This window comes from Neomonachus schauinslandi, chromosome X, assembly GCF_002201575.2.
Source record: "Neomonachus schauinslandi chromosome X, ASM220157v2, whole genome shotgun sequence".
Taxonomy (NCBI): domain Eukaryota; kingdom Metazoa; phylum Chordata; class Mammalia; order Carnivora; family Phocidae; genus Neomonachus; species Neomonachus schauinslandi.
The window spans coordinates 35,767,838-35,792,503 of record NC_058419.1 but is presented as its reverse complement, the minus strand read 5'-3'; the positions used below and the strand labels follow the sequence as shown (position 1 = coordinate 35,792,503).

Sequence of the window (24,666 nt, the reverse complement as noted above, 5' to 3'; positions counted from 1 at the left end):
TGTTTATTGAATGTACAACAAATGCTAGTCTCTGCTCAGAACATTGGATGAACACCATTTCTGTATCTATAAGGGACTAGGGAATACTTGCCACTATTTTGATGCCAGTCACCCAGCCAGAACACAAAATGAACTCTTATGAATATTCTAAAGCATAATAAGGAAGGGGTCTTAGACTATATGCAGTCATCCTTGATTAGTATTTTCCCCATTGGGAGTCGCCCTCCCCACAAGCTTCCCCACAACTGGAAAGGAAGAGAAGCAGGAGAAAATAGGAAGAGTCAAGGTATAGTCCTGAGAAAGTCACAAAAATTTGAGCAGTGGCACTCCATAGATGTTTGGAGATGGCAATAAATACCGGGGAAGGGCCATATACATGGAGTGGTAAGAACCAGCCCAGTCCATCTCCTGGTCCTTCCTTGCATATGTGTTCTTATACAACATTTAAATGATAGACAGGAGCTGTAGATCTCTGAAGATCTGCTTGATTGTGAAGTTACCTTTCAGGTGAGGTCTTCTTCTTACTTTGCACAAAGGAACACTTTGGGACTTGAGGGCTAGTGGGTACTCACCAGCTGGGTAAATGTTTGAGAGAATCATTGTTCTTGATGAATTTTGTAAATAGCCACTGACCCAATGGCTTAAGGGAAAGTGAAAATGAATGACTGGTGATTTAAAAAGCATGCAAACATGAGGCTACACTACTAGCAGGTGAGTAGCAAGTGGCCTAGTCTTAGTGTCTCTTTTCAAGGCCCTCTTCCCTTCTCTTTCCCACCCTCTCCAATCTTCTGCCCAAACTCAAGGTTTGAGGCAGTGGTCAAGTTCCATGGAGTAAGAATTGGTGTTCCTCATGATGCTCTCTGCCAACATGACAGGCTTGGGGTTTCTTCCAGCAAAGCAAGAGAGCCAGGTGCAGATCAACATGGCTGCAGCTGCTCCACCTCCAGCACAGTAATAGGCCCAGCCAAGCCGACAGGTACCTGTAGAAATAGAGACAGAGACATGAGGATTGGGTTGTCTTCTCATACTTTCTCCTTGGGGTGTTAGAGTTAATGTGAATGTGTGAGTGCAACTGGGCTTCCTGTTTCCTCCTTTCCTCTTTTGCTGATGGCTGGTATTTGCTTTAGCAAGAAGTTATAGAATTTTATTCTGTTACAGTAGGAACCTGGGGGTGGTGTGGGTGGTAGCGGTGGTGATGCTGCTAATGAAACTGATGACAAGAACAACATGATCAAGTGTCAAGAACTATGCTAAACTCCTTAGACATACATCCCATTGATCATTACAGTAACTATGTGAGATATGCACTCATTAAGATGAGGTAACTGAGGCACAGGTTAAGTTAATTGTGAAAAATCACACAGCGAGACAGCAATAGAGTCAGGATATAAACCTTGGCTAATCTTGACTCTAAAGCTCTACCTTTTTCTCCACACAGATGTGCTGCTGTGCATGGACGATTTCCAAAGAACCGTATTCTGCATCATCAGGAGATTTGACAGGCACAAAAACAAATAAAAATCCCTTGCCCCCTGCTACATGCCTTTATCTTAACCTACCCTTTCAGTATCCAGGGAAGAAATATGCACTGGAATCAAGGCCAAGCTTGTAAGGCGGCAGTTTCAATTTAAAGGGTAATAGGAAAGGTCACCTGCTCAAAAACATCCACTCCACCACCTGCCTTTCTATCAGAGGTAGATTCTGTCCTTTGAAGTATTTATGTTTTCTCAGAGAATTTTCCCTCAGAAAATGTCAATGCCCAAAGAAAGGAGAGCTATTAATTTATAAGGGAACAGAGTAACAACTAATTGTTAAAATCAAGTGCCTAAGCAAACAGGACTCCAGAAATTGGAGTAGATGTCAGTGGTAGAAAATTGTAGAGAGGCCCCAAGAAAAGAGGTAGGCAGTGACCTTCACCTACCTCACAGTCTTGCAGAAAGCTAGTCCTGACTATAGTTGGTCAGTTGGAGATGTCAAGACTGATCTTCTTGACAATTTACTTTTTAATAACCAATTGTTTTTGTTCACACGGTGCTCAGTGAACCTTAATTTTCCTTCTTTTAATTAACTATTTGGCATGTCATATAAAGAGTATAACATGGCCCCAATTTAGGCTGCTTTGCTCCTCCATTCAGGCCAACCTAATTTATCCCAAATTTCTCACCTCAGAAATAGTGTTCCTACCACCACCAAATTATTATTCATACTGTCTCTCTTGCCAGAAACAGCTTCTTCCCTCTTATTCACCAATTCATATCTTCCTGAGAACACTATCCAGGACTTCCAGGAAGCTTTTCCAGATTAACCCCAGTGGGCTCAAGTCATCTCAACCAAGTAGCCTTCCAGGAGTTTGTCTATATATCCCTTACATGGGTGTACCTGTTGGACAAAATTTTGGGAGGAAAATTTGCATATGACATATTTTTATTTGCCCTTTACCCCCTTCCAGACTGTTGGCTCAACAGTGCAGATGTATTTGTTTTTTTCTTGATAATGCCTCCCATGCTCTATCAACAGTGGGTGCTCACTATGCATGTTTTAGCCTAACAATACTCCAAATATGGGTACACTTGCATTTTTAATCCTCACCATACAAATCTACAGCTTAAATTTTTTATTAAAGTTACAAAACCAGCTGCACTATTATTCTATTTGTTTCTGGAATGTGCTACAGTCCTTCCCACCATAAGGCCTATGCATATTCTGTTGCTTAAAATGCTTACTGCATATGCACATGTATACAAATATTTCCCACCACTCTCTTTGCCTAGTCAATATTCAGTCATTCTTCTAAGCTCAGCCCAATCATTAATTCCTTAGCGAAGCCTTCCCTGACCTCTGTAATTCAAATTCCTTCATCAAAGGCCCTTATTAGCACTGTGTATATTTCCTTCTATACTTGAATGAAAGAGTGAATCCCTTATCCCCTGCCATGACAAATGTCAAATTTTAGTTCTTCAGCAGAGACAGTACTTTACCAATAGATGGAGGCAGTCATATAACTCCTTGAAATCCCATGGCCCCACCCAAAATTATACTGAGAGCCAGACTACAGTAGATATGGAAACAATGCAATCCTTAGATGGAATGAATTTGAAAGAGAAAATAATTCAACTGTCTACAAAGTGGCCTCAACATGAAAAATAATGGCGGGACTCTGGAAAGAGTAAACTGAAGAATACCATATTGAGGCAAGCAGCCAATAAATTTGTATCCTCCCCCCACCTTGTCACACCTCCTTTTAGACATACACACATACTTACTAAAAGTAGGAGGTTTTATATAATGCTTTGGGTTTCACAAGGTGAAAACTCCAGAGATGGGCAACCCTTCAGCTTCTGCCATCCTAGGAGGAAGGTTGAAGGTTTTATTGTACTCAGTTCACAGACATGAATGTGAGGCTTAGTTGATAGCCCTAGGAACTTTCTCAGAAGCAGAGAGGTAGAGGCAGGGATTTAGACCAAGTCTCTTTACTCTCAGTCTGGTACTCTGTCCTCTCTACTGGTTTCCTCATCCTCCCAAAAGTCATTTTTTTTCTCTTACAGGACCCTTGGCCTATAAGCCCTGAAGAGGGGGCTCCTAAGTTAATTTGTAATAGATTCACCTGAGCTTCTCCTGTAGCCCCTCTAACCAAAATCTCCTGCGCTCACATGGTAGAGTAGACAGGGGCCAGCTCTGGGGTAGACCCACTGTCAGGCAACTTCCTCCTCTCTGGCATGCTCCCAATCTAGTCTAGACAAGGCATCAGAAGTCTCATTCTATTTCTTCAGTTGCTTGTCAGGTCACCCCCCCATTAGAGTAGCAGGGATATTTTTATTAGATACATGCACCCTGGGACTAGGGAAAGACTTGTTTCTGTAAATGAAAGGAATAAATGCATAGCATGGCATTACCCCAAAGCCCTAGGCAGGAAGAAAGCTGACAGACTGGGCAGCTCCAGAGTGAAGAGCTGGCTAGAAGGGCTTCAATAAACCTTATTGAAGTCATGTCAAAACCAGGTATCACAGGGCTCGGACCCAGCACCAAAGTGCTCCCATGGCCACACCAAATGCAATCAGAGTTTCCTCTCACAGAGACTCCTATTAGGCCACTGAATAGCACCTAAGCTCCAGGCTGCTGCCACACAAGGAGCCAAGGAGAAATAGAGGAAACATATCTTCTATCCAACCCTTTCCCCACAATCTGACCTGTTATTTGCTTGAGGGAATAGAGAGGTTGTATCAGTAGCATTGCAAAAGGGGAGAAAAAAAGCAAACGTTTCAAGAACTACATCTTCAAGTTGAGAGCTGCTGTCAGTATTCACCTACTCCACAGAAAGCTTGGACACTGGTCCAATGGCCTACAGAGGAATTTGTGTTTTCTATGGAAGGGTGCAAAATAGGGAGCAGTAACCACCCTTTACCTCCAATCACTTTTTAGTGAAGTCCCATAGACCATCACCAATTCCTAAATCCTACTCCCTAAAGCACTGTTGATTCTTCTATTCATCTAACAAATATTAAGTACCTACCATGTGCCAAACATTTTGAATATACCCTCTCATTTGATTCTCACAACAGCCATGATTATTTTCATTAAAAGCTGAGAAAACAGAGTCTCGGAAAGAAAAATTACTCTGTCGACATACAAGTGTCAGAGTTTAGGTGTGAGTGCCAAGACTGAAAGTCCATGGTAACCTATTTCAACCATGCCAGGAGAGTGGAGCCAAGGATACAAGTTACTATGGTCCAAGACTTATGGGAAAGTGCTTTCAACTAATCAATTCAGCTTTCTGGGTCTCAGTTTCCTTTTCTTTAAGTGAAGGGAATTTTTCTGGACAGATTTTTTTTTTTTTTAAGATTTTATTTATTTGACAGAAAGAGACACAGCGAGAGAGGAAACACAAGCAGGGGGAGTGGGAGAGGGAAAAGCAGGCTTCCCGCTGAGCAGGGAGCCCGATGCGGGGCTCGATCCCAGGACCCTGGGATCATGACCTGAGCCGAAGGGAGATGCTTAACTGACTGAGCCACCCAGGTGCCCCTGGACAGATTTTTTTTTAAAGATTTTATTTATTTACTTGAGAGAGAGCAAGAAAGAGAGAGATAGAGAGAACACAGAGGGAGAGGGAGAAGCTGACTCCACACTGAGTGGGGAGCCCAATGCAGGGCTCAATCCCAGGACCCTGAGATCATGACCTGAGCCAAAGGTAGATGCTTAACTGACCTAGCCACCCAGGCGCCCCATTGCTGGACATATTTTTAAAAGCCCCTTCCAACTCAAAATTTCCATTCTACTATGAACATGATAAATGTTTTAAGAGACATATAATGGAAATACTATAGGAACATCTAGGAAAAGAATTATTTGTATCTGGGAGAATTCAGAATCAGGTAGTGTTTTACAGAGAAGATAGCATTTCAACTTGACTTTAGCAGTGGGAAGTGGGCATTCTAGGCAGTCAGAGTGGTTGGTGTGAGCAAAGTTATGTAAGTGATAAAGTTGACCACATGTTTCAGAAACAGTACTCCATTCAGTTGCTTCAGAAAAGGAGCTATAGTTGGCAAGTAATAAGCTGAATATAGACCAGGAGGACCCATGAAATCTGGCATCTTTCCCACAAGCAATGGGGAACAATGGAAATTTTCTGACCAGAGGATGATATGATAGAAGAAGGTTTCTCAGCCTTGGCACTATAGATATTTTGGGCCAAAAAAAAAAATCTTTGATGTATGGGGGTGAGGTGAGGTGGAGTGGGAGGGTTGTCTGGTGTATTGTAGCACCCTGGCCTCTACCTACTAGATGTCTGCAACTTATCCACCGCCACCCCCTTCCCCGAGTTGTGGAAACCAAAAACATCAACAGACATTGTCAAGCATCCCTGGGAGTGGGGGTGGAGTGGATTGCTTCCCATTAAGAATGACTGAGTTAGAGGTATAGTTTGGGAAGATTAACTTAAAATCTCTCTATAAAAGGGATTGGAGGCAGTTGTATACTGTAGGAAGAGACCAGTTAACCAGAGGGCAGGGATGCTGGTACACATCCAACAGTACATAAAACAGCCTCCTACAACAACAAAAAAATGATCTGGCCAAAAATGTCAGTATTTCTGAGGTTAAGCAACCCTCATCTAGGCAAACACAATATATTTACACTTTGAATTACCTCCAAAATGAATCTTGATAACTGAACAATTAGGCCTATAGAATGGAATCTTTTTCCTTAAGAACAGCTGTGCATGGTTTCCTATTGACCTGGGAAGCTGACTGGAACTGGGGCATGGTCAGCTTTGAGCATTCTAGTATGTTAGCCCAGGGAAGCTGGGGAAGGTCAAGGAAAGATATCTCACAAGGGGAGGAAGCATTGATTCCCTGGGAGTCAGGAGACAGGAGTCTTTGAAGAATCTCTTAACCCCACAGGACTTCAGTTCTCTCACCTTTCAAATCAGAGAAAGTAGTTAAGTACCCATCTGAAGACAGAGCAGTAAAGACCAGATGAGTTCTTGAGGTCCCTTTCAGAAATAACCAGGCTCACTGCTGCTTCACCTTTCAGATTAACTGCACCAATTCTGAGCCTCCATGCTAGAATTGTTCTCGTGTCCTCAGAAAATAATGCAGTGAACTGACATCACAGCTGGGGATTGTCTCTACATACATGCATAGGTATTTGTGAAGAGAAAGATTGGATGGTAGGGTAGGAGGAGAAAAGACGTCCTAATTGCAAATTAGCTTTATGCAAAAGTTTCTAGAGGAGCCCTAAGAGAAGCCTGTTCCTTTTTGTGCTCTTCTGTATAATTTCTAACACTCTGTGAGTCATTCTAGTCCAGTGTTGAATTTGCTGTGACAAGATCCCTCATAAAAGTTATTAAATCATCACTCAGCAGTGGGCCTGACATTTAAATCAAGACACGTTGCTTTTATTCCAAGTTGCAAATCAAATTGGTTTGGAGTTTGACTCTATTTTCTTTGATTCAGCATTAAGTTAGATTATTACATCTCTGCTGTTTAGAGAACAAATTATGACTGGCTGCTACTTAAACTGACCCCCTCCATAGAGCCCCAGTCCTGTGTCCTTAGGGACATGGTATTTGGCCTACTGTAAATGGATCATTATGAACTGGGAGGAGTAAGCCACAGGCTGATGATTTTGGTGGGGTCTAGTACTGGTGTGGGCATCAGGATTGGGAATCAGAGTAGGAAAGAGTCTAACAGAGAGGCTCTCTTTGCAGAGGGCATGCTCAGAATGCCAGCTTAGAAGCCAACACTGCTAGAGAACTAATTCAAAGAAAGGAGTCCTGCTTGGAGAAAGAGGGAGAAGGCATAAAGAGGGTAAGCCCACTTTGGAAGACAGTTTGACAATTTCTTATAAGACTAAAGATACTTATACCATATGATCCAGCAATCATGCTCTTTAGTATTTACCCAAAGGAGTTGAAAACTAATGTCCACACAAAAACCTGCACAACGATGTTTATAGCAACTTTATTCATAATTGCTAAAACTTGGAATCAACAAATATATCCTTCAATAGGTGAATGGATAAATTAACTATGGCACAACAAGACAATGGAATATTATTAAACACTAAAAAGAAGTGAGCTATCAAGCCACAAAAAAACATGAAGGAAACTTAAATATGTATTACCAAGTGAAAAGCCAATCTGAAAAGGCTACATCTATGTCTATCTAACTATCTATCTATCTATCTATCTATCTATCTATCTATCTATCTATCTATCATCTATCTATTCCAACTATATGACATCTGAAAAAGGAAAAAACTCTGGAGATGGTAAAAGGATCAGTGGTTGCCATGAGCTGGTAGGTTTTGGGAGGGATGAATAAGCAGGGCAATGGAGGGTTGGTAGAGCAGTGAAAATACTCTGCAGGATAGTATAATGGTGGATACATGTCAATATATATTTGTGCAAATGTATAGAAGGTACAGCACCAAGAGTGAACCCTAATGTAAACTATGGGCTTTAGGTGACTATGGTGTGTCAATATAGGCTCATCAGTTGTGACAAGTGTACCACACTCTGGTGGAGGATGTTGATAGTGGGAGAGGCTATGCATGTGTGGGGACAGGGAGCATATGGGAAATCTCTGCACCTTCCCCTCAATTTTGCTATGAATCTTAAATTTCTTTTTTAAAGTCTTCACTTAAAAAGAGTGAGGTAAGTCTGTCTTTTGGGTTTCTCAAGTCTTCCCTTTTAGAAAATCATCTGACGGAAGTCTAGGCCCCTGGAAGTTTGGAGGAAGAGACAGGGAAGCAAGGACATAGCAAGTACATAATGACCACTAACACTTCCAACACTGACTAGCGCTAGATGCAATGAAATGGAACTTTCAGATATATGAAGTTTTGATTTGACACAAGTTTTTGCAAAAAGCTAGTTCTGGGATCTAATACTCCAGGAAAAGGCATGCTTGTGACCCAGGATCAGAGGTAAGGAGCTCTGGATTTGTGGTAAGAAAGAGGCTGATGGAGGGGTTGAGAACTGTGAAGTAGCTTGGAGTTTTGGGGTAGGATAACCAGGGATAAAGTTGTTTAACAATATAAACAGCTGCAGGGTGTGGACTGGGACTGTATTCCTACAAAGATGACATCCAAATTCTAGGAACTCATGGAGTCAGGATTTGGGGAGGTGGTTCAGGTAGAATGCAAGGGAACGATATTGACATCTGTTTTATCATCTAATATACTCAAATAACCAGGGAACTTGAGAGACACTGCTCTAGCCTTATAGACAAAATAAAGGAAAAAATGACCCCAAGGATGGAGGAGGACCTGCAGTGGGAACCAACACATTGCCCTCAACCTCACCTTCCAGAGCAGACAGAACAGATATGCAGAGATGTCTGTCTAGGAGCCACCTGGGGGAGGGAGAGGAGTCCTTCACAGCCTTCATCGTATCAAACCAGGCTGCCTGCACTGGCCCTGAGAGCAATCAGCTCAGTTATAGAGAGATACGTAAGTTCCTTTGGAATTCTCTGGAGGGAAAGGGGAAGAACTAGAGAGAGAGCAAAGAAAAGAAAGAGTCTAAAGGAGAGTCAATGGGAGAGGTGGAAGAGGAAGAGAAGAAAGGCAGGGAGAGTTTGTTTAGAAAACATTAGTATAAGATTAGAACACCAGAACACCTGGTACATAGGAACTGAGTGGATAGGCTGAGGTCTTCAACAGACCTATTCTTAATAAAGGTGGGGGTTTTGCAGAGCAGACCCAGCTCAGGAAAATCAGCTGCTTTTCCCATCACTGTAGCAACATCTGAGCTTATGAAACCAGGGCTGCAACCCACCTCCCAAACTGCTGTGTGGTGGGTGTGATGGGGGGGAAGGATAGGGTTGATACTTGCTTATTCAACATGTTCTTGCCATGGGGACTTGCATTTTGTGTTAAGCAGGCAGCAAGGGTTTGGAAGAAGCTGGCGGTCCCATCTGTTCAGAGAGATACTGCTAACTATAGGGTCTCCACAGGTAGCAGCATAAAAACATTTTCAATGCAGCCAAGCTAAATGAGGAGAGACTTTCTCTGCTAGGTTCAGCCCAGGTGAGTAATTGTAAAAAATAAAGCAAAGCCATGAATTTAAGGGCAATTGCCAAACACCCTATCCATCCCCCACCCCACTATAGCCTCAGTGAAAAGATAGCCAAAGCCGTGAGAACAGCTTTCTTCTCACTCTCCAGGCTGGGCCTGAGTCTCAACAGGAACCCAGACTGGAGGCCCAGAACCTATTGCAGATTCCAGAAGCCTGTTAGGCTCCCTTACCAGAGAAAAAGGCAAAACAAAAAATCCTTTGAAAACTTCAGCTATTCGGGTAAACATGTTTTTGTTAGTAGCCACTATTTCTAGCCACTTGCTAGAAAGTGAGGGTAGCACTCAGTAAAGAGTCAAATCCTCATGGTGACAGAGATGACCTGATAAGGTTGATATTTTTTTTCTCTTATACTTCTGCCAAAAAAATTGAGTGCTTCCACTGAAATCTTCCCCGGCACTATTAAGCATTTGCTTCTGACCCATCCCTGTATGTTGCCAACCAGTCTTTCCTATTTATGTTATTTCCTGCATAGCTATCCTGAGTTTTAGCTACTCTGATGATCTTTTTCTTCAATGGGGGATAAAGGGGAGGAATTAAGTCTCAGGTCAACTTAAATTGTGCTTCTGGGGCTTTCTCAAGATTGGCCCCCACCTTTCCCTGAATAAACCTTCTTGTCACTCTGCGTTGTTCTTTATATAGCCCATCAAACTATGCTTGAAGTAGCATTTCAGAAGAGCTTTGGGAATTGCTATAGACCGAATGTTTGTGTCCCCCAAAACTCATATGTTAAATCCTAATGCTCAATGTGATGGTATTTGGAGGTAGAGCCCTTGGGAGGTGATTAGGTCATGAGGGCGGAGCCTTAATAAATGGGATTAGTGCCCTTATAAAAGAGACCCCAATGAGCTCCCTTGCCCCCTTCTGCCATGTGAGGACACAGCGAGGAGACTGCCACATATGAATCAGGAAGAAAGAACTCACCAGATGCTAAATCTGCTGGCACCCTGATCTTGGACTTCTTAGCCTCCAGAACTGTGAGAAAAATATTTCTGTTGTTTATAAGCCATCAGGTCTTTGGCATCTCTCACAGCAGTGCAAATGAACTAAGACAGGTACTCTCCCCAAAGGACTAGTCAAAAACCAAGTGCTGGACCTGCTTGACTCAGCATGAGCTCTGTAAGATACTTGGCCTCTAAGAAACTGGCCCCTCTCCTCTAGCATCTGCTCAATAGATTTCTGATTGCATCCACTTGAACTTTTTCAGCTAATAAAGTCACTGTGGTAAGCTCTTTAAATACGTTGTTCTTGCATAGGTAAGATCAACAAACTAGATTGAGTGAAAGGGAGCCAGAGACAGAAGTGGAACAAGTAAACAGACTATTAGTGTGACAAGTGCTACGACATAGAGCAATACAACGATATAGATGAGGGACAGCAAGTGCAGTTCAAAGGGGGCAAGGAGTTTTCAAGAAAAAGTAGGGAGTTACCTAGCTGAGGAAGGGGAGAAGGGTATTCCTAACTATGGGAAGAACACATGCAAGGTTGCAAAGGTTTGAAAGAACATGGTATTTCAGGGTGGCTGGGCAGGAGGAGGAGCTTGAGTGTTGATGGAAGTGATGGCCAAGGTCCCTATAGGCCATGCTTAAGGAGTCTTTATCCTGCAGGCAATGGGGAACTATTGTTAAAGAATGTGAATGACATCAGATTTGCATTTTTGAAATATCACTTTAGCCACAGAATGTGAGACATATCAAGAGAGTGGTGTGCAGTATCTTCAGGAATATGGAGAGAGTCACGGATTGTTTTCTATAATATAGATGAAAACTGATACTAAGAGAAAGAAGATAGGTTCTGGAGTTCTCATGTGCCTTAGCAGTATTTATTCCTTCTGATGATATCATTATGGTTTAGGATTGATATTATTATGGTTGTATTTGATAGGCATCTATATATGTATATATATATGTGTGTGTATATATTTATATATATATATAATGTCTCCTCAAAGCTTCTTGAAGACTATGTACAGTGTCTCATTCAGTATCTCATATACAGTAAGTGTCTATCATATGCTTACTGAGTGACTGTTATATACTTTTTTTTTCTGACTGGACTAAGTGGCTTTATTGGGGAAGGCCAGGGTTACAATGGATTTAAGAGTTGGCATTGAGGCCCTTCTTCCTGCCAAAGGTGGGCACAACATTGAAAAAGTGCCGGTTGTACTGCATCCACCACTTAGCTGGGCAGGTCTTCTTCTGTTTCTCCTGTTTGGCCACCTTGGGAGTCTGCCCTCTTACTTTCCCAACACGGGCCAGGGAACCACGGACTTCACCTCCAAGCGTGTGGCTGGCTACTTCCAGGGCAATTAGAGCCGGACTGACCCAGGAAAGCCTCATTCTCTAGGGGTGTGCCTGCCAGGATCAAGACTTGATTTTCTGGAGTGATGCCCTCCAGCAAGACTGAACGGCAGCGAATGCAACCTCTACTGCAAAGATGGAGTCCAGAAAGAGGAAGGAGCGATGGCGCACACATCCTCACCACCTGCAGTGTGCCATATCACTGCTCTACTGTTATATACTTTTGACAGGATCTTCAAATACCTATGAATGCTAGAATGCCAGACCGGGAAAGCCTACAAAGCTCAGGACTCAGAAGCAAGTGCACCCTCATTCCAGCTGTTGACTTAGCCCCATACCTGCAAGGCTAGGTTTGAACATCAGTTATTTCTATCCATGCTCCACTGGCCAATAGATATAGACCCTAAAGGCTCTCCTTGGGCCCAGTATCTCTGGGTAACAACCAATGCCACAAATAATACCACCCAATATGTGTATAGCACTTTACAATTTATGAGGCACTTTTTCTATTCATTATTTCATTTAATCCTCTTGTATTTGTTTTATTCATTCATCAAGTCCCAGCTAGAGGCAGGAATGTCTTTATAGAGAAAGCCATTGAGCAGACAGATAAGTATTTTTTTTGAAAGATTTTATTTATTTATTTGAGAGAGAGAGTGAGAGAGAGAGAGAGCACAAGAGGGGGGAGCGGGAGAGGGAGAAGCAGACTCCTTGCTGAGCAGGGAGCCCGATGCGGGACTCGATCCTGGGACTCCAGGATCATGACCTGAGCCGAAGGCAGTCGCTTAACCAACTGAGCCACCCAGGCGCCCAGACAGATAAGTATTTGATAAAGTTTGCCACGTAGCCAGAGAGTAGAGACTGGGCCAGGCCCATGTGTGCTCAGGAACTCATGTGGTGCACGAACAAGGTCCTAAATGAGGATGACAGAGAATGGTGTTTGTAACCATGACCTGTCATTTACAAACTGAACCTGTGGGCTAGTCATTTAACATTTCTGAGTTTCAGCTCTCCCATGGGCACAATAGAAGTGACACCACAGAGCGGCTGTGAAGGTCAAATGATATGATACATATAAAGCACTCAGAACAGCACCTAGAATGATCAATACTTCTGGGCCCCTTCTCCTCTCAACCTAACCCATTTTTCAACTGGTCCACTAGTTTCCACAAATGTCTGGAGAAAGCTTTAACATACATATTTCTAGGCCCTGCTCCAGATCTATAGAATTATGATCTCTGGGGAGAGGGCCCAGATGATTGCAATGCACAGTCCAGTGGGGAACCACCTGAATGAGACCATATCATTAGCTCAAACTCGTCCAAGTTTTAGATGAAAAGTCAAACTTGAATTAAGAACCTACAGCGGGGCAGGGGAGCCTGGGTGGCTCAGTTGTTTAAGTAACCAGCTGTTGGTTTCAGCTCAGGTCGTGATCTCACAGTCCTGAGATCTAGCCGGCATTGGACTCTGCACTCAGCACGGAGTCTGCTTAGGACTCTCTGTCCCTCTGCCCCTGCCTTCTATGCTCTCTCTCTCTCAAATAAATAAATAAATCTTAAAAAAAAACCAAACAAATAACCTACAGTACGCTTGATGCAATGTTACGGGATTTCTCTTGAAAGACATATTTATATGCAATTTCTCCCAAAAGATAAAGTAAAGATGGTTTGAAAAAGTCATGCAACACAGCGGATGGACATATATGTCCACCCCTAATATGTAACTCTAACTTTGCCAGAGAACTGCCCAGAGAATGTGCAAGAACTATCCCCGGTTTTCCCTCTGGTTCCTGCTTATATAATAAGTGAAAATAAATTTCACTTATTAAATAACCTGGGTCAGTCTAACCTATAAGAATAACAATAATAATAATGGCAGTTCTTGTTGACATTTATTGAGTTCATGCCCTGTACTAAGTTTTAGGTACGTCACTTCATTCCATCCTCACAAGAGCCCCGTGAAATGGGCACTACGGTACTAACACCCCTATTTAAAACTGGTTTCTGTTTTTAAACAAAGGTTTAGGATAATGTATCATTCCAGAGTAGCGAGGGAAAGACACTAAAAGTGAGGGGAACAAAGAAGACTGTTACTGAGGTTTAGAGAAGGAAATTTGAGTGGAGGAAACGGAAGCAAGGAGATGAAGCATGAATCAGATTCTTTGACCTGAGGACCAGAGGCGGGACTGAGAAAGCAGCAGAGAACAGAATGAATTCACCTGACTTTACCGCCATCTCGTGGTGGTCTGATGATCAGACAACCAGTTCACAATTCTGCATTCACTGTTTCAGTTAGGGAGCCTGCTAGACCCTCTGCAAGGCGCTAAGTGGGGAAATAAGGCCAAATAAAACAGAGAACCCGCCCTTTGAGGTCTTTTTCTAAGTCTTCTGGAGTCACCAGGCTGGAAGTCTCCTTCCAGGATAAACACCCTTTTTTTCATGCAGGCTATTTTCAGGAAAGGCAGAATGTTTATAAGCACCATCATTTTTTTTCTTTCTATTCAAAATGAAAATAGCTTAGCATCCCATGGGATGTACCGAGTCTCATTACTTGATGTTCTTCACTATTTTTAAAAGAAGATGGTCAGTGAGAAAACTGGCACTGAAGTTTAGTCGCTAAAATTATAGGGAGGAGAAATCTAACAGTAGATACGCTTTCTCATCTTCTACCCCTTAGACCTGTAGGGCACTGTGTTCATGAAGCACATTTACATGCACTTTGTAATTTCATGGCCAAAACAATCCCTAAAGGTAGATAAAATAATCCTCACTGTAATCCTCTCCGGGACCCAGGTTTAAAGAAGTGAAATGTATATGAGAAATCTAAAAAAAGCCAAAGTGGTCCAAAACAGAGAGTAAAACGGTGGTTACCAGGGGCTGGAGAGGGGTGGGGAGATAGGATAGATGTTGTTTAAAGGTACAAACTTGCAACAAGTAGTCAGTAAACCTTAGAGGTCTAATGCACAGTATAGTGAATGTAGATAATAGCATTGTATTATAATCGTCAAACGTGCTAAGAGACTCGAACTTAATTATTCTAACCTCTACAAAGAAATAATGATGTAATAAGATAGAGGTGCTAAATATCACTACAATGGCAATCATATTACCATATAGAAATCTATCATTTTAACATGTTATACACCTTAAATTTACACAATGTTATAGGTCAAATATATTTCAATAAAAAGCACAAAAATATAAGGGGCTGAAATAACCTGGCTATGGTCACACAGTAAGATGGCAACAGAGCCACCTTGCAATTTGTTCATTCCACTCAGTGCAACATTTAGAGAGTGCAAAGCGTGTGCCAGGCACCAGGGATATGCTGTTGAATTACACTGCTCCCTGACTCACTGTTTCCTGCCTGTTCCAGCTTAGTTAGCCCAGCTTCTCCGAGTGGAAACTCCTCTTTGTGTGACCAGGAGGGCAACTGAAAAACCTTAAGCAACACCTGAGCCATGAGTTTTCCAGAAGGACAGGCTCTGCAGAGCATTCTATCTGTTGCTGCCCAATGAATGAGGTGCTTTTCCCAATCCCCTGGGTCAATCCTTGGCCCTCACTCCCATGGGTGAGTGACACTAAATGGTTCCTCTCCTCTAGGATGGCCTTAAGTAGACTGGTTTATCCTTCTGTTTTTTTGTTTTTTTAAATTTTTGTTTATTTACTTGAGAAAGAGAGGGAGAGAGATTGCACATGAGTGGGACGGGGAAGGGCAGAGGAAAAGGGAAAAGCAGACTCCCCGCTGAGCAGGGATTCCTATGACCTTGGGCTAAATCCCAGGACCCTAAGATCATGACCTGAGCTGAAGGCAGACGCTTAACCAACTGAGCCACCCAGGCACCCCTATCCTTCTGGTTTTTTAAGAACACAATAGATAAATACGAAATTTGATCAAAGGCCTCACCACAAAGGTAGGTCACAGCAAGGATCTAAGTAGGTGTCTGGGGCCTCTGGTTGCTCATCAGTCTAATTCAATGTTCTCTCTATTAAAACAGGGAAACCAAGGCTCAGGGTGGGGAAGTGACATGCCCAAGCAAATTTCGGAAAATTAAAACACAGCTGACCCAGGCCAGAACTGTTGCTACCACACTCTGCTGCCCCTCTGTGGATATGCTGCCTCATTGTGCTCTGCTGAGCACAAGAAAACAGACCGTCCACAAAGAAGGAAACTGATAGAGAGGAAAGGTAACAGGAAATGCCTGGAAACTGAACCCATAAAGTCCAAACCCCGAGTCACCGTAAAAGGCTTTGAACTGGCAAGAATGAGAGGAAATGATGAGAGAGCAAAGGAAATGGGCCTCTGAGAGAGGAAACACAGGGAGCCCACACAAGGCCTTTGGGGAGCCTCTGTTGCAGGCCTTTGTCAAGTGGAGTGGGTCTCTCCCTCCTTCCCAGTAGCCAAGCCTGGGGCATGCTCCCTAAGGAGGCTCTTGAGAACTGGGCCGACTACCTACTAACACATGTTACATTTAGTGCAGCCTACTGTGCTAAATGCTTTGTACGCACGTATTACCTCACTTAATCTTCTCCATAACTTATGGGGAAAACTACTTTTATCAATCCCCATTAATGGAGACACAGTGAGGTTAAATGGCATGCCCCAAAATGCACAACCAATAAGTGGCAGGGCTCAGATTTGAATGCAGATCTTTCTACTATTAACCTGTGTTTTTAAGCCATCATGCTATAACTAATGGCTCCTTGCTGTAATAGGTCCTTTTTCTGAAAACTACTGAAAAGTACTGGGAACATTTCCATTTCAACAATTAGTATTATTATAATGATGATGATGATACCAGACGACAACTGTTGACTGGTAACTGTATACCAAACACTGTACTAGGTGTTTTGCATGTGTGATCTCATTTAATCCTTACAAGGACCCCAGGAGGTAGCAATAAGCTCCCACATGCTGAAAAACCAGCCCAAGGTCACAGAGCTAAGGATGCCTCTGCGCTAAAGCCCACTCTTACCACTAGGCAATCTTCCCTTGGGTTTCTTCCCTGGCTCCCACTGTTGTTGATGCCAATTAGAGGCTTGATGAAGGACAACAAGAGGAGGAGTGAAATGCATTAATTTAATGTTGGACTGAGGATTCATTTGTGGGGGATCAAGTTGTTGAAATCTCTATGTGATGGCCAGAGTTTAATTAACAACCATCAAAACACCTTTCTCAGCTTAAATCTTTCATTTACTTAATCAAATTAAAGTGTGGGAAAGTTTGCACTTAACAGGGCTGTTGCTAAGCGCCTTTGTCTGACTTTCCCCTTCTTACTGAATGAGTGATTCATTCAACAAACAGGTATGGGATTGCCATTGAGCGGCACCTACAATATGCCTGAGAGTCAGGAAGCTAGTCCCAAGTCCCTTGTTGTGGGCCTCGAAAAAGTCACCTGCCCCTATTGGGTCTCACTAATTATAAATAAGCCCACTGATTAATCTGCGAGGTCCCTCCTTTTGTAGGTTTCAGTGCAAGCTCCTGACTAGTGTTTAGGGTTTTTTTTCCCTGTTTTAAATTTTTGATTGTTATTTTCTTATTTATTTTTTATTGAGATATAATTAACATACAATGTTATATTCATTTCAGGTGTACAACACAATGATTCAATATTTGCACATATTGTGAAATAATCATCACAGTAAGTCTAGTTAACATCCATCACCATACATAGTTACAATATTTTTCTTATGATAACTTTAAAAATCTACTCTTAGCAACTTTCAAATATATAATACAGTATTATTAACTATAGTCACCATGCTGTACATTATATCCCCAAGACTTACTAATTTTATAATTGGAAATTTGAACCTTTTGACCCTCTTCACCCATTTCACCCACCCCCACCTCCTGCCTCTGGCAATAACCAATTAGTTCTCTGTATCCATGACTTTGGTTCGTTGGTTGGTTGGTTTGGTTGGCTTTATAGATCATACAGTATTTGTCTTTATCTGACTTATTTCACAGAGCAGAATGCCCTCAAGTCCATCCATGTTGTTGCAAATGTCGAGATTTCCTTATTTTTTTATCCTTGAATAATAGTTCATTGTATACATATTCCACATTTTCTTTATCCATTCATCCATCAATGGATACATAGTTTGCTTCCATATCTTGGCTACTGTAAATAATGCTGCAATCAATAGGGGAGTGACTATATCTTTTTGAGATAGTGTTTTCATTGCCTTCAGATAAATACCAAGAAATGAAATTCCTGGATCATATAGTTTTTAATTTTTTGAAGAACTTCCACACTGTTTTCCACAGTGGCTGTACCAACCAATTTACACTCCGACCAACAATGCACAAGAGTTCCCTTTTTTCCATATCCTCACCAACACTTGTTATTTTTTGTCTTTGTGATAGTAGCCATTCTAACAAGTGTGAGGGGATATCTCATTGTGATTTTGATTTGCATTTCCCTGGTGATTAGTGGTGTTGAACACCTCTTCATGTACCTGTTGGCCGTCTGTATGTCTTCTTTGAAAAAGTGCCTATTTAGATCCTCTGCCCATTTTTTAAATTCGATTGTTTGGGGGGATTGCTATTGAGTTGTATATGTTCTTTATACACTTTGGAGATTAACCCCTTATCAGATATATGATTTGCATATATTTTTTTCCTATTTGGTAGGTTGCCTTTGCATTTTGTTGATGGTTTCCTTTGCTGTGCAGAAGCTTTTTAGTTTTACATAGACCCACTTGTTTATTTTTAATTGTGTTGTCTTTGCTTTTTGTGTCAAATCCAAAAAGTGATTGGCAAGACCAATGTAAAGGAGCTTACTTCCATACTTCCTATGTTTTCTTCTAGGAGGTTTTTGGTTTCAGGTCTTATGTTTAAGTCTTTAATCCATTTTGAGTAAATTTTTGTGTATGGTTTAAGGTAGTGGCCCAGCTTCATTCTTTTGCATATGATTGTTCAGTTTTCCAAACACCATTTATTGAAGAGAATTTTCCTTTTTCTTTTTTAAAGATTTTATTTTTGGAGAGAGAGAGCACGAGCGGAGGAGCAGAGGGAGAGGAAGAAGCAGACTCCCTGCTGAGCAGGGAGCCCAATGCGGGGCTTGATCCCAGGACCCTGAGATCATGACCTGAGCCGAAGGCAAATGTTTAACTGACTGAGCCACCCAGGCGCCCCTTGAAGAGAATTTCCTTTTCCCATTGTAGAGTCTCAGTTCCTTTGTCATAAACTAATTGACATATTTGTGTGGGTTTATTTCTGAGCTCTCTAGTCTGTTCCATTAATCTGTGTGTCTGATTTTATGTCCATACCATACTGTTTTGACTACTATAGACTTGTATTATAGCTTGAAATCAGGAAACATGATACCTCCAGCTTTGTTCTTCTTTCTCAAGACTGTTTTGGCTATTCGTGGGTCTCTTATGGTTTCATACAAGTTAATTTCTTCTTTAAATGGCTAAAAAGAAGAAAGGGAGTCAATTCCTCAAACTGCTCAATTGATGACTCTGGTGGGTGAGAGCCAGGTAAGGTATGTTTCCAGGGTGTAAGAACAGGCACTGAGGGAGGATAGGGACAACAGGAAAATAGACTGGGAGACATGAGAGAAGATCCTAGAAACAGAAAAGGCAGTGGGAGGAAGGTGGTCATGTAACCCAACCAACATGAGTTCGCTCCTTAGTAAGTCAGAAACTACACTAGGTTGAGTTGTTGCATAAAAGTAAACTTTATTTGCAGCAAATAAGGAGGTCACGGGGAATAGCTTCCAAAGCCATGAGTCCCCAAGCAAGGGTGGATGGGTTCCTTTTATTTAGGGTGAGGATGAATATTTAGATAGGGAAGTCTTGTCATTGTATGCAGAGGCAGGCATAAGGTCACAATGTGCCTTAAGGAACCATGCCTATACATACCGTTGTATGTTATATAAATGAGGCTGAGGCTCCACCTTGGGTGGAGATTTTAGCATTATAATAAAGATAGTCATCGGTCATTCTAGAGGTCACTCCATGGTCCATCTGTGCAGACTTGAGTCGGGGCTTAAGTTAAAACTTGTCTGGATAGTCTGGGCAGGCTGGAGGTCTTGTCAGGGCAGTCACTATTGCTCGAGGGGCAGTTTCACTTTCCATTTGCCTGAGTTAAGAGAGAAGCTGGAAAGAAGAGCTTAAGGAAAAATGTGGGACAAAGGTCGGTGAGTACAAGCAGGTGGGCAGTGAAGGCAAGGTCTTGGGGTCTAGCTGGTGATAGTCAAACTTTTGGGGTGCCAGAGTTTGGAGATTCCTTATACAACTGTGTTTTTGTCTGGAGAGCCTTGTCTTCTCCAACATCCTCTGATCTTCTATTTTCCCTTTTTTGCCCCACCCAATCTCTTTCTTTCAAGAAGAGAGACTAAGGTAAGTAGTACCGTAAGGAGTAGATATGCTGGAAGACCAAAGAGTGACCCTAGGAAGATTGTATATAATCTTAGAGCATATGAAAAAAAAAATTTGTATATCTTTCTCCTATGATCAAGTTTAGCAAGACAATGTAGGTGTCTTTATTAATGCAAGTCAAATCTAGAGGCACTTTAAAATTTCCCACACACGTCCGTTCCACTTACAACCTCTTCCAGAATCCCATCAGGTTCAGCTGCCACCTTCTGTATTTGTACCCTGATTATACTAAAAGATCAACAGGGGACTTAGGCTGAGGGTGGGAGTGAAGGAGACAAGATGCAATACTAGGTACTTTCCACGATGTTTCAGACATTTGTTTTTGAAAACAATAGAGCTAAAGCGTATCTTGAGGAGAAATTCTCAAATGACTCAAGGCATACCCTCACCAGTGGAGAGGGGAAAAGTCATTGTAGTCATACACAGAACAGTGAATTAGGAGATAAGCTCCATTCACAGTTCTGCCTTTCACTTGCTGTATGACCTTACACAAATTACTTTACCTATTCCTACCTCCGGGTTTCCTCATTATAAAATGGGCATATTACCATCTGCTGTCCATGCACTTTTTTTTTAAAGATTTTTTAAATTTATTTATTAGAGAGAGAGAGTGAGAGAGAGAGCGCAAGAGGGGGTAGGGTTAGAGGGAGAAGCAGACTCCCCGCCGAGCAGGGAGCCCGATGTGGGACTCGATCCCGGGACTTTGGGATCATGACCTGAGCCGAAGGCAGTCGCTTAACCAACTGAGCCACCCAGGCGCCCTGTCCATGCACTTTTGAAAATCAGATTAGATAATATTCATGAGAACATCTTGCAAATGTGATCCATTGATAGGAGGTACAGTCCTTACCTTAGAATTAAGTGCTACTGTGTAGTTTTATAAGCTAGCTTTAAAACAGCTATGTCCCATTTAGCTTCTTGAAATTTTCAGTGGGACTTATTTGGGTGATAGGCCATTGGGTATGAAGGAATTTCCTAGTAGTTTTGTGGGTCTAAGAGGATTTTGAAGATCACAGTGAAGCTAAAATACATGTATTTGGAAACCAGCTGAAATGAAGTCTCCATTCAAGGGTCCTCTTCATTGTACCTTCACATTCTCAAGGACTTTGCTTTTCTGCATCAATCTGTCTCCACTACAGAATCATTATCATCATGACTCAAGTATTTGGCCAATTTAGAAAAAGCCTCTCTTAATCCTACATTCTCCTCCAGCTATTGCTCAGTTTCTCTGCTTTCCCTTGTAGCAAAACTTTTTGAAAGAATTGTTTATACATGCTGCTTTCATTTTCTTCACCTCAAAATTACTCCAGTATCTATAACTGCAAAACTGCTCCTCTAGGTCACCTTTGTCTGGCAGACTCCAATGGTCACTTCTCTATCCTCATCTAGCAACTTGAATCAGTATTAAACACAATTGCCTGTTGTGACCCTGAATTCTTATTTTTCTTTTATATGTCTCTGGGTATTCTTTCTGAGTCTCCTTAGTAGGCTCTTTCTTCTCTGTAGAGGAGCATAACAGTTTAAGAACACAGATGCTCAAGCCGTGCTTTCCAATATGGTAGCCACTAGTCACATTGTAGCTATTACATTTAAATTAATAAAATTAAATAAATTAAATTTAATTAATTAACAAGATTACATATTTATTAAATTAAATTAAACATTCAGTCCCATCAACCTAACATTTCAATTGTTCAACAATGGCATGTGGCTAAAGGCTAACACATTGGATAGGAAGACACAGAACATTTCCATCATTGCAGGAACTTCTATTGGATGGTGCTAGCTAGAACCAGACATCTAGAATTCGAATCCCAGCTCTGCCGATTTATCAGCTGAGTGACCTTAGGCAAGTTACTTAATCTCACAGAAAAAAAAATCCCTGCCTTCTATCCCTACAATGGGAAAATATGGCATGCCTAAAATGTAGCGGGGAGATCTATAAACATTGATAGCTCTCCAAGAGATATTGGTAAGTAAAAAATGCAAGGTTCAGAATGGTATAGTTAGTTATATAGCTAGATAGATACATAATATGATCTTGGTTAAACAAAATAAAGATATGCTCCTATTTTTATATTTATTAAAAATTCTGGAGACATACAAAAAAACTTAATGGTCCCTTTGGGGAATGGAGTCAGGGTTAGGAGAAAGACTCTGACTTTGCATTTTATACATTTATGTACTGTTTTATCACATACATAAATTACTTTTGATTAAAAATAATAATCTTAAATTTATATGTATATGATCTGGCATTTTTCTGGTTAGTTTGTTATACAACCATTATTGTATCTTCAAAATACACAACCATTATTGTATAACAAACTAACCCCAGGGCATAGTAGCTTAAAACAACATCCATTTTATTATATCTCATGAATCTATTGGTCAAAATTTGGTCAGGGCTCAGCTGAGCGCTATCTCCACTGCAATTGGCTTTAACTAGAGCCATTCAGTGGTATTCAGATGGCTTGAATGGAAGACCTAGGACTGCTTTACTCACATGTCTGGTGCCTTGGAAGGAATGGCTGGAAGTTTGGACTCAGGTGGGCCTCTGTTTCCAAGCATCTCTGGGACTTTCCATTTGGTCCCTCCAGCAGAGTAGTCAAATATTTCATATGATGGCTCAGAGATCCAAGAAACCAACATGGAAATTACAAGTTCTTTAGAGGCTAGGCCCAGAATGAGCTTTATGTCACTATGCCACACTCTATTGGTTAAAACAGTTATAGGCCAGCCCAGATTTAGGGGATAAGTGGTAGAGATAGACCCAGGTTTGCTATGGGAAGAGCATCAAAGAATTTGTGGCCATCTTTAATCCAACACAGACATCAAGATTGCTGCCTATTTAATACAAGTTATATCTTTGATAATTCAGGTTAGGACAAAAATCATAACTGTGGATGGTTCAGGATAACTTGAATGGAAACTCGGGTAAAGAAGAGCTAAAGACACGAGTATGACTCCTTCTACTGGAAAGTGAAGGAGGCCATTCAGAGTCTCAGAGTAGAATTTCTATTTTACTTACTCTCAGAATCACCTTGGCAGACTAATAATGCCTGCTTCCATTGTCCTCCACATTCCCTTCATCTCTCTCAAGCAAGTCAGGGTAAGAAGCTTTGTTCCTTGGGTAGGGCTCATGTCTTTCTTGACTTTGTGAAACTTCCTATCCAAAATACGGAGTGCATAGTAGAGTATAGAGCCTACAGCAGAATCAAAGTAATGCCACTGACTGATAGTCTACCCTCCAGCACATTCTGCTCTGCTATCTTTTAAAGGCCACCACCCACTTTAAGTCAAATGCTGCACTAGGTACTTTAATATATCTTTTATTATTTCATTGTAACAACACTGGGACAGGTTTTTTAAATGGAAAAGATTTATGTTTTATTATTATAATTATTAAATTTTGTTCTTCAAAATACACAAGCAAGAGAGTAGAAGAACCACTGGGTAAAGTGTGAAAATTCTCATCTGGAGAAGATTTTTGGGGACAGGTATTATTATTATCCCCACTTTACAGAGAAGGAAAGTGAGACACAGACGTTAAGTGACTTTACCTCCATAACAAATACATAGGTGGCAGAGCCTGGATAGCAACTGAGATCTTTGACTCAAAAGCCTATAATCTTTCAATCTACCATCTGCCTCTCAAGGAAAAAGAAACAAAAGTCTGTATACTGGATACCAAGGGTACTTTTCTCCTACTTCATTCATTCATCCACACAATATCTAACGTGAGCCGAGGGTGCTTTCACGCTACCAGAATCTCCAGAGCATTAAAGAAAGGTCTAAAGAGAAAGGCTGTACTTCTAGCACTGGTATTTCCAAACCTTGGTATCCACAACATATCATAAAATATATTTTTTAGTTCTACTACATGTTTTGCTGCTGCTCCTGGCACCTCTGTATTACAAAGGAACAGCTGCTAATACAGTTGGCACTGTCATGTATGTTTGGGCAGCTGACCAGAAGAGGATCAAGGATGGCACAGGCTGTCTCTTCTTTTCAGCATTAGCCAGAAAAGTGCTAATATGGAGGCCTGTAATTGAAGAATATGGCAGGAAATGTGGCTCATGGATGAGAGACACTTAGGCAGTTGGAAGAATTTGAAAGAGTGATTCAAAAAAGGAACTGGGAGGGCTTGACTCGAGCAGGATTCAGCAATCCCTTCATCCCTAATGATTCACAGAACAACAGTATTCAGTGCACTGAGGAGAGGGGAGCCAGAGCCCTTGGGAAGACATACAGTGCAGGAGAGAAAGGTAAATAAAGGAGGAGAATGCAATGGAGAAAGAAACAATACAAAATATTGAGTGAAAAGAAAGAGAAAAATAATGATCCTGTGGTAAACACAATTGATGGCCATCAACTTGAAACAAAAACAACTGCACACAAAATT

The 24,666-nt window shown here is 41.6% G+C and overlaps 1 protein-coding gene across 1 annotated transcript in view; it reads right to left on the bottom strand.

Moving 5' to 3' along the window:
• Positions 1–798: 798 nt before the first annotated feature.
• Positions 799–24,666, bottom strand: part of LHFPL1 (LHFPL tetraspan subfamily member 1) — a 37,093-nt gene continuing 13,225 nt past the window's right edge. Inside the window, exon 3 of the mRNA XM_021686515.1 lies at positions 799–980. Coding sequence (XP_021542190.1) covers positions 799–980 — 182 coding nt within the window. The remainder of the gene's footprint in view (positions 981–24,666) is intronic.